The following is a 12,568-nucleotide window of genomic DNA, read 5'->3' on the forward strand; positions in this document are numbered from 1 at the left end:
GTACAGCTGAGGGGTATGTGCCCAGTACAGGTGAGGGGTATGTGGCTGGTACAGGTGAGGGGTATGTGCCCAGTACAGGTGAGGGGTATGTGCCCAGTACAGGTGAGGGGTATGTACCCGGTACAGGTGAGGGGTATGTGCCCAGTATAGGTGAGGGGTATGTACCCAGGACAGGTGAGGGGTATATGGCCGGTACAGCTGAGGGGTATGTGGCCGGTACAGGTGAGGTGTATGTGCCCAGTACAGGTGAAGGGTATGTGCCCGGTACAGGTAAGAGGCTGTATCTGGTACAGGTGAGGGGACTGTGACCGGGACAGGTGAGGGGTATGTGTCTGCGAGGGGGAGGGCTGTGTGTGAGGGGGAGGGGCTGTATGAGGAGGCGGGGCAGTGTGCGCGAGGGGGGCGAGGCTGTGTATGCGAGAGGGAGGGGCTGTTGAGGGGGCGGGGCTGTGTGTGTGAGGGAGCGAGGCTGTGTGAGGGGAGGGGCTGTGCGAGGAGGCGGGACTATGTGTGCGAGGTGGGGGCTGTGTGTGCAAGGGGGCCGATCTTTGTGAGGGGGAGGGGCTGTGTGCAAGGGGGCCAGGCTGTGTGAGAGGGAGGGGCTGTATGAGGGAGAGGGGTGTGTGAGGGGGAGGGGCTGTGTGAGGGGGAGGGGTGTGTGAGGGGGCGGAGCTGTGTGAAGGGGGCGGGGCTGTGTGAAGGGGGCGGGGCTGTGTGAGGCGGGTGCGGTGCCTCTTTGCATGCCGGGCCACTGGCCCAGTGTACAATGTCCCTGGAGGCCCAGTGGTGGTGATCAAAGGTCATGCAGAGTGCGCAGTGGCCCTCCCCTTTAAATAAAGGGGGGGGACGTTGTGACGTATCCGTGCTCCACGGAGCAACCACGTCGCGCTGACGCCCCGGGAGCACCCCCCCCCCGCCCCATCGAGGCAGAGCCCCCCACACAGCGCTTCGTCTCGTTTCAGTCGCGCAATGCCGAATTCACCCACGGGAGCGGGACATCCGGGCCTGGCAGTAAAGCTCCCGGCCTCGGAACGTTACCTCCCCCAAACCGGGCAGGGGCCAATTTCACCCCTCAACCTGCCGACCCCACTGTGAATTTTTCTCTGGTAGCAGCCGTTAACCCGAGCTGACCAGCAACAGCCGTAGCGGCCAGGTATTTCCCCCATACACCATCACGCTCACTCGCCATCCTCTCTCTCTCTGTCCCCTCTCTATTCCTCTCCCCGCCTCTCTCCCTTCACACCCTCTCTCCATCCCCTCCTCTCCATTCACCCTCTCCATCTCCCCCTTCCGATCTCACTTTTCCTTCCTCTCTTGCCATCCCTCTCTCTCTCTTTCCCTTTCTCTTCGCCACTCTCTCTTCTCTCGCTCTCGTCCCCTTTCTCTCTCTAACCCCTCGCTCTCTTCATCATCTCTTCCTCTCCCTCTCCCACTCTCTCCCTGCCCCTCTCTTCCCTTCTCTGTCTCTCTTCTCCCTCGCTCTCTCCTCCACCTCTCTCTTCCTCTTCCTCTTCATCTATTCCTCTCTCTCGCTTCCTCTCTTTATTCCCCTTTCCATTCCCCTCTATCTTCTCTCCTCTCTGTGTCTTTTCCACCTCTCTGTGTCTCTTCCCCCTCTCTCTCTCTTCCCTCCCTCTCCCTTTCTCTCTCTTCCCCTTCTCTATTCCTTTCTCCCTCTACATAGAAACATAGAACATAGAAATTTGGTGCAGGAGTAGGCCATTCGGCCCTTCGAGCCTACACCACCATTCAATAAGATCATGGTTGATCATTCAACATCAGTACCCCTTTCCTGCTTTCTCTCCATGCCCCTTGATCCCTTTGGCCGTAAGGGCCATATCTAACTCCCTTTTGAATATATCGAACGAACTGGCATCGATTCCACAGGTTAACCACTCCCTGAGTAAAGAGGTTTCTCCTCATCTCGGTCCTAAATGGCTTACCCCTTATTCTTAAACTGTGTCCCCTGGTTCTGGAACTCCCCAGCAATGGGACATTCTTCCTGCCTCTAACCTGTCCAATCTCGTCAGAATTTTATGTTTCTATGAAATCCCCTCTCATTCTTCTAAACTCCAGTGGATACAAGCCCAGTCGATCCAGTCTCTCCTCATATGTCAGTCCTGCCATCCCGGGAATTAATCTGGTGAACCTTCGCTGTACTCCCTCAATAGCAAGAACGTCCTTCCTCAGATTAGGAGACCAAAACTGAACACAATATTCCAGGTGTGGCCTCACCAAGGCTCTGTACAACTGCAGTAAGACCTCCCTGCTCCTATACTCAAATCCTCTCGCTATGCCATTTGCCTTCTTCACCGCCTGCTGTACCTGCATGCCAACTTTCAATGACTGATGAACCATGACACCCAGGTCTCGTTGCACCTCCCCTTTTCCTAATCTGTCACCATTCAGATAATATTCTGTCTTCCTGGTTTTGCCACCAAAGTGGATAACCTCACATTTATCTACATTATACTACATCTGCCATGCATTTGCCCACTCACCTAACCTGTCCAAGTTAACCTGCAGCCTCTTAGCAGCCTCCTCACAGCTCACACCGCCACCCAGTTTAATGTCATCCGCAAATTTGGAGATATTACATTCGAATCCTTCATCTCAATCATTGATGTATATTGTAAATAGCTGGGGTCCCAGCACTGAGCCCTGCGGCACCCCATTGGTCACTGTCTCCCATTCTGAAAAGGAACCGTTTATTCCGACTCTCTGCTTCCTGTCTGCCAACCAATTCTCTATCCACATCAATACATTATTCCCAATACCATGTGCTTTAATTTTGCACACTAATCTCTTGTGTGGGATCTTGTCAAAAGCCTTTTGAAAGTCCAAATACACCACATCCACTGGTTTTCCCTTGTCCACTCTACTAGTTACAAAAAATTCTAGATTTGTCAAGCATGATTTCCCTTTCATAAATGCATGCTGATTTGGACCGATCCTGTCACTGCTTTCCAAATGCGCTGCTATTTCATCTTTAAAAATTGATTCCAACATTCTCCCCACTACCGATGTCAGGCTAACCAGTCTATAATTCCCCGTTTTCTCTCTCCCTCCTTTTTAAAAAAGTGGTGTTACATTAGCTACCCTCCAGTCCATAGGAACTGATCCAGAGTCGATAGACTGTTGGAAAATGATCACCAATCCATCCACTACGTCCTTCTCTCTCTCTCCCTCTCTCCTGCCCCCTCTCTTACCCCCTCTCTTGCCCTCCCTCTCACCCTTTCTTTCTCCAACACTTTCCCACCCCCTCTCTCCCTCTGCCCCTCTCTCCTAATGACCCTCTCTGTCTCCCTCTGACTCTCTCTCCGTCGCGCTCTCGAGCAATCTCTCTCATTCTCTTCATCCTTTTTCTTTATACCCCCACTATCTCTCATCCCTCTCTCTCTACGGCCTCTCTTTTGCCCTCCTCTTTCACCCCCTCTCTCTTGCCCTTCTCTCACTCACCCTTCTCTCTCGCACCTCTATCGCCCTACCTCTGCCCCTCCCCCTCTCTCTCATCCCCTTTCTTTCTTTCCCTCTCTCCACCCCACTCTTGCCCCCCTCTCGACGCCTCCCTCTCACCCCTCTCTTGCCCACTCTCTCCCCCGCTCTCTCTCACCCCTCTCTCTCACCCTCTCTCTCTCACCCTCTCTCTCTCACCCTCTCTCGTGCCTTCTCTCTTGCTCTCTCTCTCTCGCCCGCGCTCTCTTGCCCGCCCTCTCTCGCCCCTCTCTCTCACCCTCTCTCTCTCGCCCTCTCTCTCTCACCCCTCTCTCTCACCCTCTCTCTCTCACCCTCTCTTTCTCACTCCTCTCTCTCACCCTCTCTCTCTCACCCTCTCTCTCTTGCCCCTCTCTCTCGCCCGCGCTCTCTCGCCCTTCTCTCTCACCCGCGCTCTCTTGCCCTCTCTCTCTCGCCCCTCTCACCCACGCTCTCTTGCCCTCTCTCTCTCGCTCTCTCTCTCTCACGCTCTCCCTCTCACCCCTCTCGCCCCTCTCTCACCCCTATACTCCTTCCCTCTATACCTCCTTCTCTTTCGATCTCATTCTACCCATCTTTCACTTTCCTCTCTCTCATCCCCATCTTCCATCTCTCAACTCTTTCTCTCTCTCTCGCTTTCTTCCCCTCTTTCTCGCTCCCTCTCTCTTGCCCTCAACCTCCCTCTCTCTCCCTCTATCCCTCTCTGTCTCTAGCCATCTCTCTCTTTCCATCTATCTATTACCCTTCTCCCCTTCTCTCTCTTTCCCTCAGTCCCCTCTCTTTCTCTCTCTCTCACCACTCACTCTCTCTCGCCCTCTCTCTCGTGCCCGTTGTCTCTCTCCACCCCCTCTATCCCTCTGCCCCTCTTTCTCCCTCTGTCCTTTCTGTGCCACCCTCTCTCGCCCCCTCCCTCGCCCCACTCTCTCACCCACTCTCTCGCTCTCTCTCCCTCTCGCCCCTCTCTCTCTCGCCCCCTCTCTCTCGCTCTCTCTCTCTCGCTCACTCTCTCTCGCCCCTGTCACCCCTCTCTCTCGCCCCCTTCTCTTGCTCTCTCTCTCTCGCCTCCTCACTCTCTCTCCCTCTCACCCCTCTTCCTCTCACCCCCGTCTCTCGCCCCTCTCTCTCTCGCCCCTCTCTCTCTCGCGCCCCTCTCTCTCCCTCGCCCCTCTCTCTCTCGCCCCTCTCTCTTGCTCCTCTCCCTCTCGCCCCTCTCCCTCTCTCAGTCTCTCTTTCTTTGCCCCCTCTATCCCTCTGCCCCTCTTTCTCCCTCTGCACTTCTATCTGTTTCCCGTTCTCTTGCCCATTCTCTCGCCCACCCCACTCTCTTCTTCTCATCTCTCACTCTTACTCCTCTCGCTCTTCAACTTCTCTCTATCCTCACTCTCTCTCTTACCTTTCCCTCTCTTTCCCCCCTCACTCTCTTCCCCTCTCTTCCCCTCTTTCTTCCCCCCTCTTTCCCTTCCCCTCTCTCTTCATCTATCCCTTTCTCTCACTTCCTGTCTCTATTCCTCTCTATTCCCCTCTCTCTTCCCTTCTCTTTCTGACTCATTCCCCTCTCTGTGTCCCTTCTCTCTCTCTACCCTCCCTCTCTCTCTCTTCCCTTCACTATTTCCCTCGCTCTTTCTATTCCCCCTCTCTCTCCTCTTTGTCTCTCAGCCTCCCTCTCTCTGCCCCTCTATCCCTCTTTCTCTTATCCATCCCCTCTACCAATCTCTTCCCCCTCTCTCTTTCAATCACCTCTCTCTCTCATCCCCTTCTCTCTTCCTCCTTTCTTTTGCCCCCTCTCTCTCACCCTCCCTCTCGGCCTCCCTCTGTCCTCCTCCTCTCTCTTTTCCCCTCTCACTTCCTCCTCTCTTTCCCCCTCGCTCTTCATCTATCCCTCTCTCTATTCCTCTCTCTATTTTCCCCTCTCTTCCCCCTTTCAATGTCTCTTCCCCCTCTCTCTCTTCCCTCCCTTTCCCTCACATCCTCTTCCCCCTTTCTCCCTCTCTTCCCTTCACTGTGTGACCATGGCTCTCGCTCTCTCTTTCCCCTCTCTATTTCCCCTTTTATCTCTTCCCCCTCTCGCTTTCCTCTCTCCCTCTATTTCCTTCCCTCTCACCTCCCTCTCGTCCACTCTCACACTCCCTCTCGCTCTCTGACCCTTTCTCTCCCCTTCTGACCCTCTCTGTCTCCCTCTGTCTCTCTCTCTCTCTCTACCCATCTCTCTCTGTCTTGCCACTCCCTCTCTCTCCTCTCTCTCATCTCCCTCTCTCACTCTTCCCCCTCTCTCTCTATCCTTCATTCTTGCCATTTTCTCTCTCACACCTCGCCCTCTGCCACTCCCCCTCTATCTCTCCGCTCCCTCCCTTTTCCCTCCTTTCTCTCTCTCACATCACCCTTTTCCTCTTTTCTCCCCACTCTCTCTTTCTCCCATCCCTCACCCCCACTCTCTCTCCCTCTGTACCTCCCTCTCTTTCTATCTCACTCTACCCATTTCATACTCTTTTCCCCCCTCTCTTTTCACCTCTCTCAACTCTCTCTCACCCCTCTCTCTTTCTTCCCATCTCTCTCTTCCCTCCCTCTCCCTCTGTTCCCTGACTATTCCCCTTGCTCTCTCTCTCTTCTCACTCTCCTCTTTCTGGCTATTTCCTTCTCTCTCTCTCCCCTCTGTCTCTCACCACCCTCTCTCAGCCTCCCCTCCTCTCCCACCCTCGCTCCCTTTGCCCTCTCTTCCTCTGACAGTCTCTCTCTCCTTCTGACCCTCTCTGTCTCCCTCTGCCCCTCTATCACTCTCTCTCTACCCATCTCTCTCTTCACCCCCTCTCCGCCCTTGCCCTCCCTCTCTCTCGCCCTTTTCTCTCACAGCTCTCTCTCGGCCTCCCTCTGCCTCTCCCCCCTCTCTCTTCCCATCTCTCTGTTCCCTTCTCCCTTCCTCTCTCTGACTCTCTTCCCCCTCTCTGTGTTTCTTCCCTCTTTCTCTCTTCCCTCCCTCTCCCTCTGTCTTTCTCACACCCTCTTCCTCCTTTCTCCCTCTCTTTCTCTCACTTTTCCCCTGGCTCACTTTCTATCCCCTCTCTCTTTCTCACTTTCTCTCTTCCCCCTCTCTCTTCCCTCTCTCCCTCTGTTTCTTTCTCTCTCAGCCCCCTCTCTCATCCCCTCTATCGTCCCATCTCACCCCTATTCTCCCTCTGACCCTTTATCTCTCCCACTGTACCTTCGTCTCTTTCTATCTCATTCTACCTATTTCACACTCTCTTATCCCCTCTCTCAACTCTTTCTCTCTCTTTTGCCTCTTCTCCATCTTCCACCCTCTCTCTCACTCCCTCGCTCTCGCCCTCTGCCCCCGTCCCTGTCTTTCCCTCTCTCTCTTTTTCTCTCTACCATCTCTCTTTCTCCTCTCTTTATCTTTCCCTCTCCACGCTCTCTTTCGCTGTCTCGCACTCTCTCTCGCCCACTCTCTCTTCTCCTCTCTATCTCTCGCTCCATATCTCTCACTCTCTGCTCCCTCTCTCCCTCTCTCTCTCTCTATCTCTCTAGCCCCCCCCGTTTCTTGCTCCCCTCTCTCTTGTCCCTCTCTCTTGCTCCCTCTCTCTTGCCTCCTTCTCTCATCCCCCTCTCTCTCACCCCCTACTCACTGCCACTTTCTCTCTCAACCCTCCTCTCTCTCACCCATCTCACTCTCATCCCCCCTCTCTTGCCCCCTTCTCTCTCGCGCCCCTCTCTCTCGCCTCTCTCCCCCTCTATCCCTTCCTCTCTCTCTATCTCTCTCTAATCCCCCTCTCTTTTGCTCCCCTCTCTCTTACCTACCACCCCCCTCTCTCACCCCTCAGTCTCGCTCCCCCCCACTCACCCCCTTCTCTCTTGCCCCCTCTCACTCTTGCCCCCCTCTCTTGCCCCCTCTCTCTCTCTCGCCCCCTCTCTCGCTCACCCCCTCTCTCGCCCCCTCTCGCCCCTCTCTCTCTCTCTCGCCCCTCCCTCTCTCTCTCTCTCTCGTCCCCTCTCTCTCTCCCCCCTATCACTCGCGCCCACTCTCTCTCTGCCCCCTCTCTCTCTCGCCCCTCTCTCCCTCTGTCCCCCCCTCTCTCTCGCCCCTCTCTCTCTCAGTCCCTCCCCGTCTCTCTATTTCTCTCTACCCACCTCTCTCTCGCCTACCGTCCCTCTCTCTCTCACCCCTTTCTCTCACCCTCTCTCTCACCATCCCTCTTTCTCTCTAGCCCCTCACTCTCACCCCCTTTCTCTCTGCCCCTTCTCTCTCTCGCCCCTCTCTCCCTCTGTCCCTCCCTCTCTCTCGCCCCTCTCTCTCTCAGTCCCTCCCCGTCTCTCTATCTCTCTACCCACCTCTCTCTCGCCTACCGTCCCTTTCTCTCTCACCCCTTTCTCTCACCCTCTCTCTCGCCATCCCTCTTTCTCTCTAGCCCCTCACTCTCACCCCTTTTCTCTCTGCCCCCTCTCTCTCGCCCCCTGCTCTCTCTCGCCCTTCTCTCTCGCCCCCTGCTCTCTCTCGTCCCACTTCTCTCTCTGTTCCCTTTCTCTCCCTGTCTCCCTCTCTCTCGTCCCTCACTCTCAGCCCCTTCTCTCTCGTCTCTCTCTCTCTGCACCATCCCCCCTCTCTCTGGCACATCTCTCGGCCCCTCTCTCTCTCTCGTCCCCTCTCACTCTTGCCTCCCTCTCTTGCCCCCTCTCTCTCGCCCCCTCTCTCTCGCCCCCCCCTCGCCCTCTCACTCTCCCTTGCCCCCCTTTATCACCCCCTCGCTCTCTCACCTCACTCTCTTGCCCCCCCTCTCTCTCGCCTTGCCCTCTCTCTCTCGCCCCTCTCTCACCCCCCCTCGACCCCTTCTTTCGTCACCCTCTCTCGCCCCCCTCTCTCTCACCCCGCCCTCTCTCTCTCTCGTCCCCCTCTCTCGCCCCCCTCTCTCTCGCCCCCTTCTCTCCCTCACCACCCCTCTCTCTCTTGCCCTCCTCTCTCTTGCCCCCCTTCCTCTCTCTCACCCCTTCTCTCTTGCCCCTCTCTCTCTTGCCCCCCTCTCTCTCGCCCCCCCCCCTGCCTCTCTCTCTCACCCCTTCTCTCTTGCCCCTCTCACTCTCGTCCCCCTTTCTCTCTCGCCCCCTGTCTTTCTCCCCTCCCTCTTGCCCCCTCTCTCGCTCCCCTCTCTCCCCTCTCTCACGTCGCCCTCTCTCGCCCCCTCTCACTCGCCCCCCCTCTCTTGCCCCACATCCCTCACCCCCCCTCTCTCTCACCCCTCTCTCTCGCAACCCTCTTTCGCCCCCTTCTCTCTCACCACCCCTCTCTCTTTCCCCCTCTCTTGCCCCCCTCTCTCTCGCCGCCCTTTCTCTTGCCCCCTCTCTCTTGCCCCTCTCTCTTTCGCACACCCTCTCTCTCGCCGTTCTCTTGCCCTCCCCTCTCTGTCCCCTTTCTCTCGCCCCCCTCTTCCCTCCCTCTCTCTCGCACCCCCCCCTCTCTCACCCCCTTGCTCTCGCCCTCTCTTGCCGCCTTCTCTTGCCCCTCCTCTCTCCCCTCTCTCTCGCCCACCCCCTCTCACCTCCCTCTCATCTCCCCCCTCTCTCACACACCCCCTCACCCTCCTCTCACTCTCGCCCTCCTCTCTCCCCCTCTCTCGCATCCCTCTCTCCCCCCTCATTCCACCCCTCTCTCTCTCCCCCTCTCTCTCGCCCCACCTCTCTCTTGCCCTCTCTTGCCCCCCTCTCTCGCCCCTCTCTCTTGCCCTCTCTTGCCCCCTCTCTCACCCTCCTCTCTCCCACCCTTTCTCTTGCCCTCTCTCACCCCCCTCTCTTCCCCTCTCGCCTCCCCTCTCTCTCGCCCCCCCTCTCTCCCCCCCTCCCTCTCACGCCCCCCCTCGCCTCCCCCTCTCTAGCCCTCCCCTCGTCCCCCTCTCACTCTCGCCCTCCTCTCTCGCCCTCTCTTGCCTCCCCCTCCCCCTCTCTCGCGCCCCCCTCGCTCGCCCCCCTCGCCTCCCTCCCCTCTCTCGCCCCCCCTCTCTTGCCCTCTCTTCCCCCCTCCTCTCTCTCGCCCTCTCTCGCCCTTTCTCTCCCCCCCTCCCCGCCTCGCCCTCTCACTCACCTCCTCTCTGGCCCTCTGTGCCCTGACCTTTGACCGTGTGCATTGCGTTGTGTGACCTGGTGCCAGTGTATTGTCTGTGTGCTTGTCCACAGCTCCCCGAGGGTGCGTGGTGCCTGAGCCCGAGGCCGAGGGCTGTGAGCGTGAGATGGAGGTGGCGCTGGTGAGCGTGGTGGACGCGGGGGGTGCCGTGCCCCCGGAGAGCTGGTCCAGGCCCCGTGCCAGCTGTAGCAGCCTGCTGTCCACATGGAGAAAGCTGGTGGACTGCGAGAACCTCCCCAACAGCTTGCTGAGCCAGCTGGCCAGCGAGCACCGAGGCGAGATGGAGCAGCTGCTGGAGCAGGAGGGCAGTCAGAGAGTCATCATCAACGTGGCGGGCATGAGGTTCGAGACCCAGCTGAAGACCCTGGCCCAGTTCCCGGACACCCTCCTGGGGGACCCCCTCCGCCGCCTGCCCTATTTCGACCCCCTCACCAACCAGTATTTCTTTGACAGGAACCGGCCCAGTTTCGATGGGATTCTCTATTACTACCAGTCCGGGGGCAAGGTCCGCAGGCCCGCCAACGTGCCCCTGGACGTCTTCACCGACGAAATCATCTTCTACCAGCTGGGCAGCGATGCCATGGAGCAGTTCCGGGAGGAGGAGGGGTTCATCAAGGAGATGGAGGTGCAGCTACCGACCCAGCATCGCTTCCGACAGCTCTGGCTGCTCTTCGAGCACCCCGAGAGCTCGGGGGCAGCCCGGGGAGTGGCTCTGGTCTCCGTCTTTGTCATTATCATCTCCATCATCATCTTCTGCCTGGAGACACTGCCCGAGTTCCGGGAGGACTTGAAGCTGGGCACGCCCCGGGGTCCGGCCAACTCCAGCCACAGCACCGGCCTCCCTCCCAGCCCCTTCACTGACCCTTTCTTCCTCATCGAGACCATGTGTATGATTTGGTTCTCCTTCGAGCTGCTGGTCCGGTCCACAACCTGTCCCAGCAAGCCCGACTTCTTCAGGAACATACTGAACATGATCGATGTGTTCTCCGTTATCCCTTACTTTGTGACGCTCATCACCGAGCTGGCGGAACAACAGCAGCAACAACAGCAGCAAGGGCAGCAGACCATGTCTCTGACCATCCTCAGGATCATCCGACTGGTCAGGGTCTTCAGGATCTTCAAGCTCTCCAGACACTCCAAGGGGCTGCAGATCCTCGGGCAGACCCTGAAGGCCAGCATGAGGGAGCTGGGGCTCCTCATCTTCTTCCTCTTCATCGGGGTCATCCTCTTCTCCAGCGCCGTCTACTTTGTGGAGGGGGACGAGCCCCAAAGCCAGTTCTCCAGCATCCCTGATGCCTTCTGGTGGGCAGTGGTCACCATGACGACCGTGGGGTACGGAGACATGTGCCCTGTGACCATAGGGGGCAAGATGGTGGGGACCCTGTGCGCCATTGCGGGGGTACTGACCATCGCACTCCCCGTGCCCGTTATTGTCTCCAACTTTAACTATTTCTACCACCGGGAGACGGAGAGTGAGGAGAAGCTCAACATGCCGCCCACCGCTGACCAACCAGACCTGATCACGTCGGCCTCCGTCCCGAGGGACTGCATCGCGTCCATCAACAAAACCAATTCATCCGCCCCCGCCAAGAGCAGCTGACACCAGCCCCACTCAGCAGGTACATCCCCTTCCATACACTCGCTCAGACTAGCCTCGATATCTCCTTCTCACTATCACCAGCAACAGAAGGCCACTCAGCCCCTCCAGCCTGTTTTGCATTTGATTCTATCATGGCTGATCTGCATCTTAACTCCATTTGATGGTTTGTGAGAAGGTCGGGGTTGGGTCAGTGAGAAGGTCAGGGGTCAGGGTCGAGGTTGCAGTCTTGTTTATGAGAGGGTTGGGTCGGCGGAGGTCGGCGTTGGGGTCAGGATCATGTCTGTAATGAGGTCGGGTCTGTGGGGGTCAGGGACCTGTCCGTGAGTGGTTTAGAGATCACGTATGTGTGGGCCTCTGATCAGGGTTGTGGTCTGGGTCTGGCTCTGGTCGGGGTCATGTCTGTGTTAGGGTCGGGTCGGGGCCATGTGTGTGGTTCAGGGGTTGGGTTCTGTGTCGGGGGTTGGGCGTGTGAATGTGAGGGCCGGTACCATGGTCGGGGTGGGGTCAGGACCGGGGTTGCGGTGGGGTCGGGGTGGGGTCAGGACCTGGGTTGGGGTCAGGACCAGGGCCGGGACCAGATTCGGGACCGGGACCGGGGTCGCGGTGGTGTCGGGGTCGGGGTGGTGGTCGGGGTGGAGTCAGGACCTGGGTTGGGGTCAGGACCAGGGTCGGGACCAGGTTCGGGGTCGGGACCGGGGTCACGATGGGGTCGGGGTCGGGATGAAGGTCAGGGTTGGGTCGGGACCTGGGTTGGGGTCGGGACCGGGGTTGGGACCAGGGTCAGGTTGGAGTCAGGACCAGGGTTGGGGTCGGGACCAGGATCGGGGCTGGGATCGGGGCCGGGATCAGGGTGGGGTGAGAGGGACAGGACTCAGAATTGTCTGCAATGCCTTTGACGTGACGCTCTGCGATCAGCCCACGGGTCAGTGTTAAGCCGGCACTCAGTCTGGGCTCAGTGAGGGCTCCGTGGGAACATTCTAACATGTGAGAAGTCAGTGTTTTATGGATCAGTTTTATGCCAAGAGTTACTGCAAAAGAAGAGACTTTGCCGTTTGACAGGTAGGAGGGGTCCTGACTGTAAATATGCTGTTTGTATTTCATGTTGTCGTGTTATCCGTTTATTGTTAAATAAACTCTGTTCATTTCAACCCTTAGCCTTGGCTCTGCTGTTTATTGTGAGTAAGAGGATCATCTGATGGTTCAACATCTATACCATGGACGGGAGAACAGTCACATCGTGTTGCTGTTCAATCCTCGTCTCTCATTACATTTATGTCGATATTGGGCAGGTAAAATGGGACATTCTGCTTTGTTCCAGAAGTGAGGCCCCATTATGGGAGTGCAGAGTGATAGTGAACCAGAGAATATGCAGGGTCGGAACCAGACCCACCGCC

General features: G+C 57.5%; 1 protein-coding gene across 1 annotated transcript; it reads left to right on the forward strand.

Moving 5' to 3' along the window:
* Window positions 1-1,760: 1,760 nt before the first annotated feature.
* Window positions 1,761-11,174, forward strand: LOC139227988 (potassium voltage-gated channel subfamily A member 10-like). The gene is made up of 2 exons (XM_070859143.1): window positions 1,761-1,781; window positions 9,675-11,174. The coding sequence occupies exons 1-2, from the start codon at window positions 1,761-1,763 to the stop codon at window positions 11,172-11,174; spliced, it is 1,521 nt and encodes a 506-aa protein (XP_070715244.1).
* The last annotated feature ends 1,394 nt before the right edge of the window (window positions 11,175-12,568 follow it).

Source organism: Pristiophorus japonicus, chromosome 17, assembly GCF_044704955.1.
Source record: "Pristiophorus japonicus isolate sPriJap1 chromosome 17, sPriJap1.hap1, whole genome shotgun sequence".
Classification (NCBI taxonomy): Eukaryota; Metazoa; Chordata; class Chondrichthyes; family Pristiophoridae; genus Pristiophorus; species Pristiophorus japonicus.

Excerpts from the sequence above, each read along its gene's own strand:
- LOC139227988 (XM_070859143.1), top strand. The coding sequence starts at position 1,761 with ATGGTTGATCATTCAACATCA. Across the intron at positions 1,782-9,674 it reads TGGTTGATCATTCAACATCA|CGTGAGATGGAGGTGGCGCT; the intron begins GTACCCCTTTCC and ends GAGGGCTGTGAG.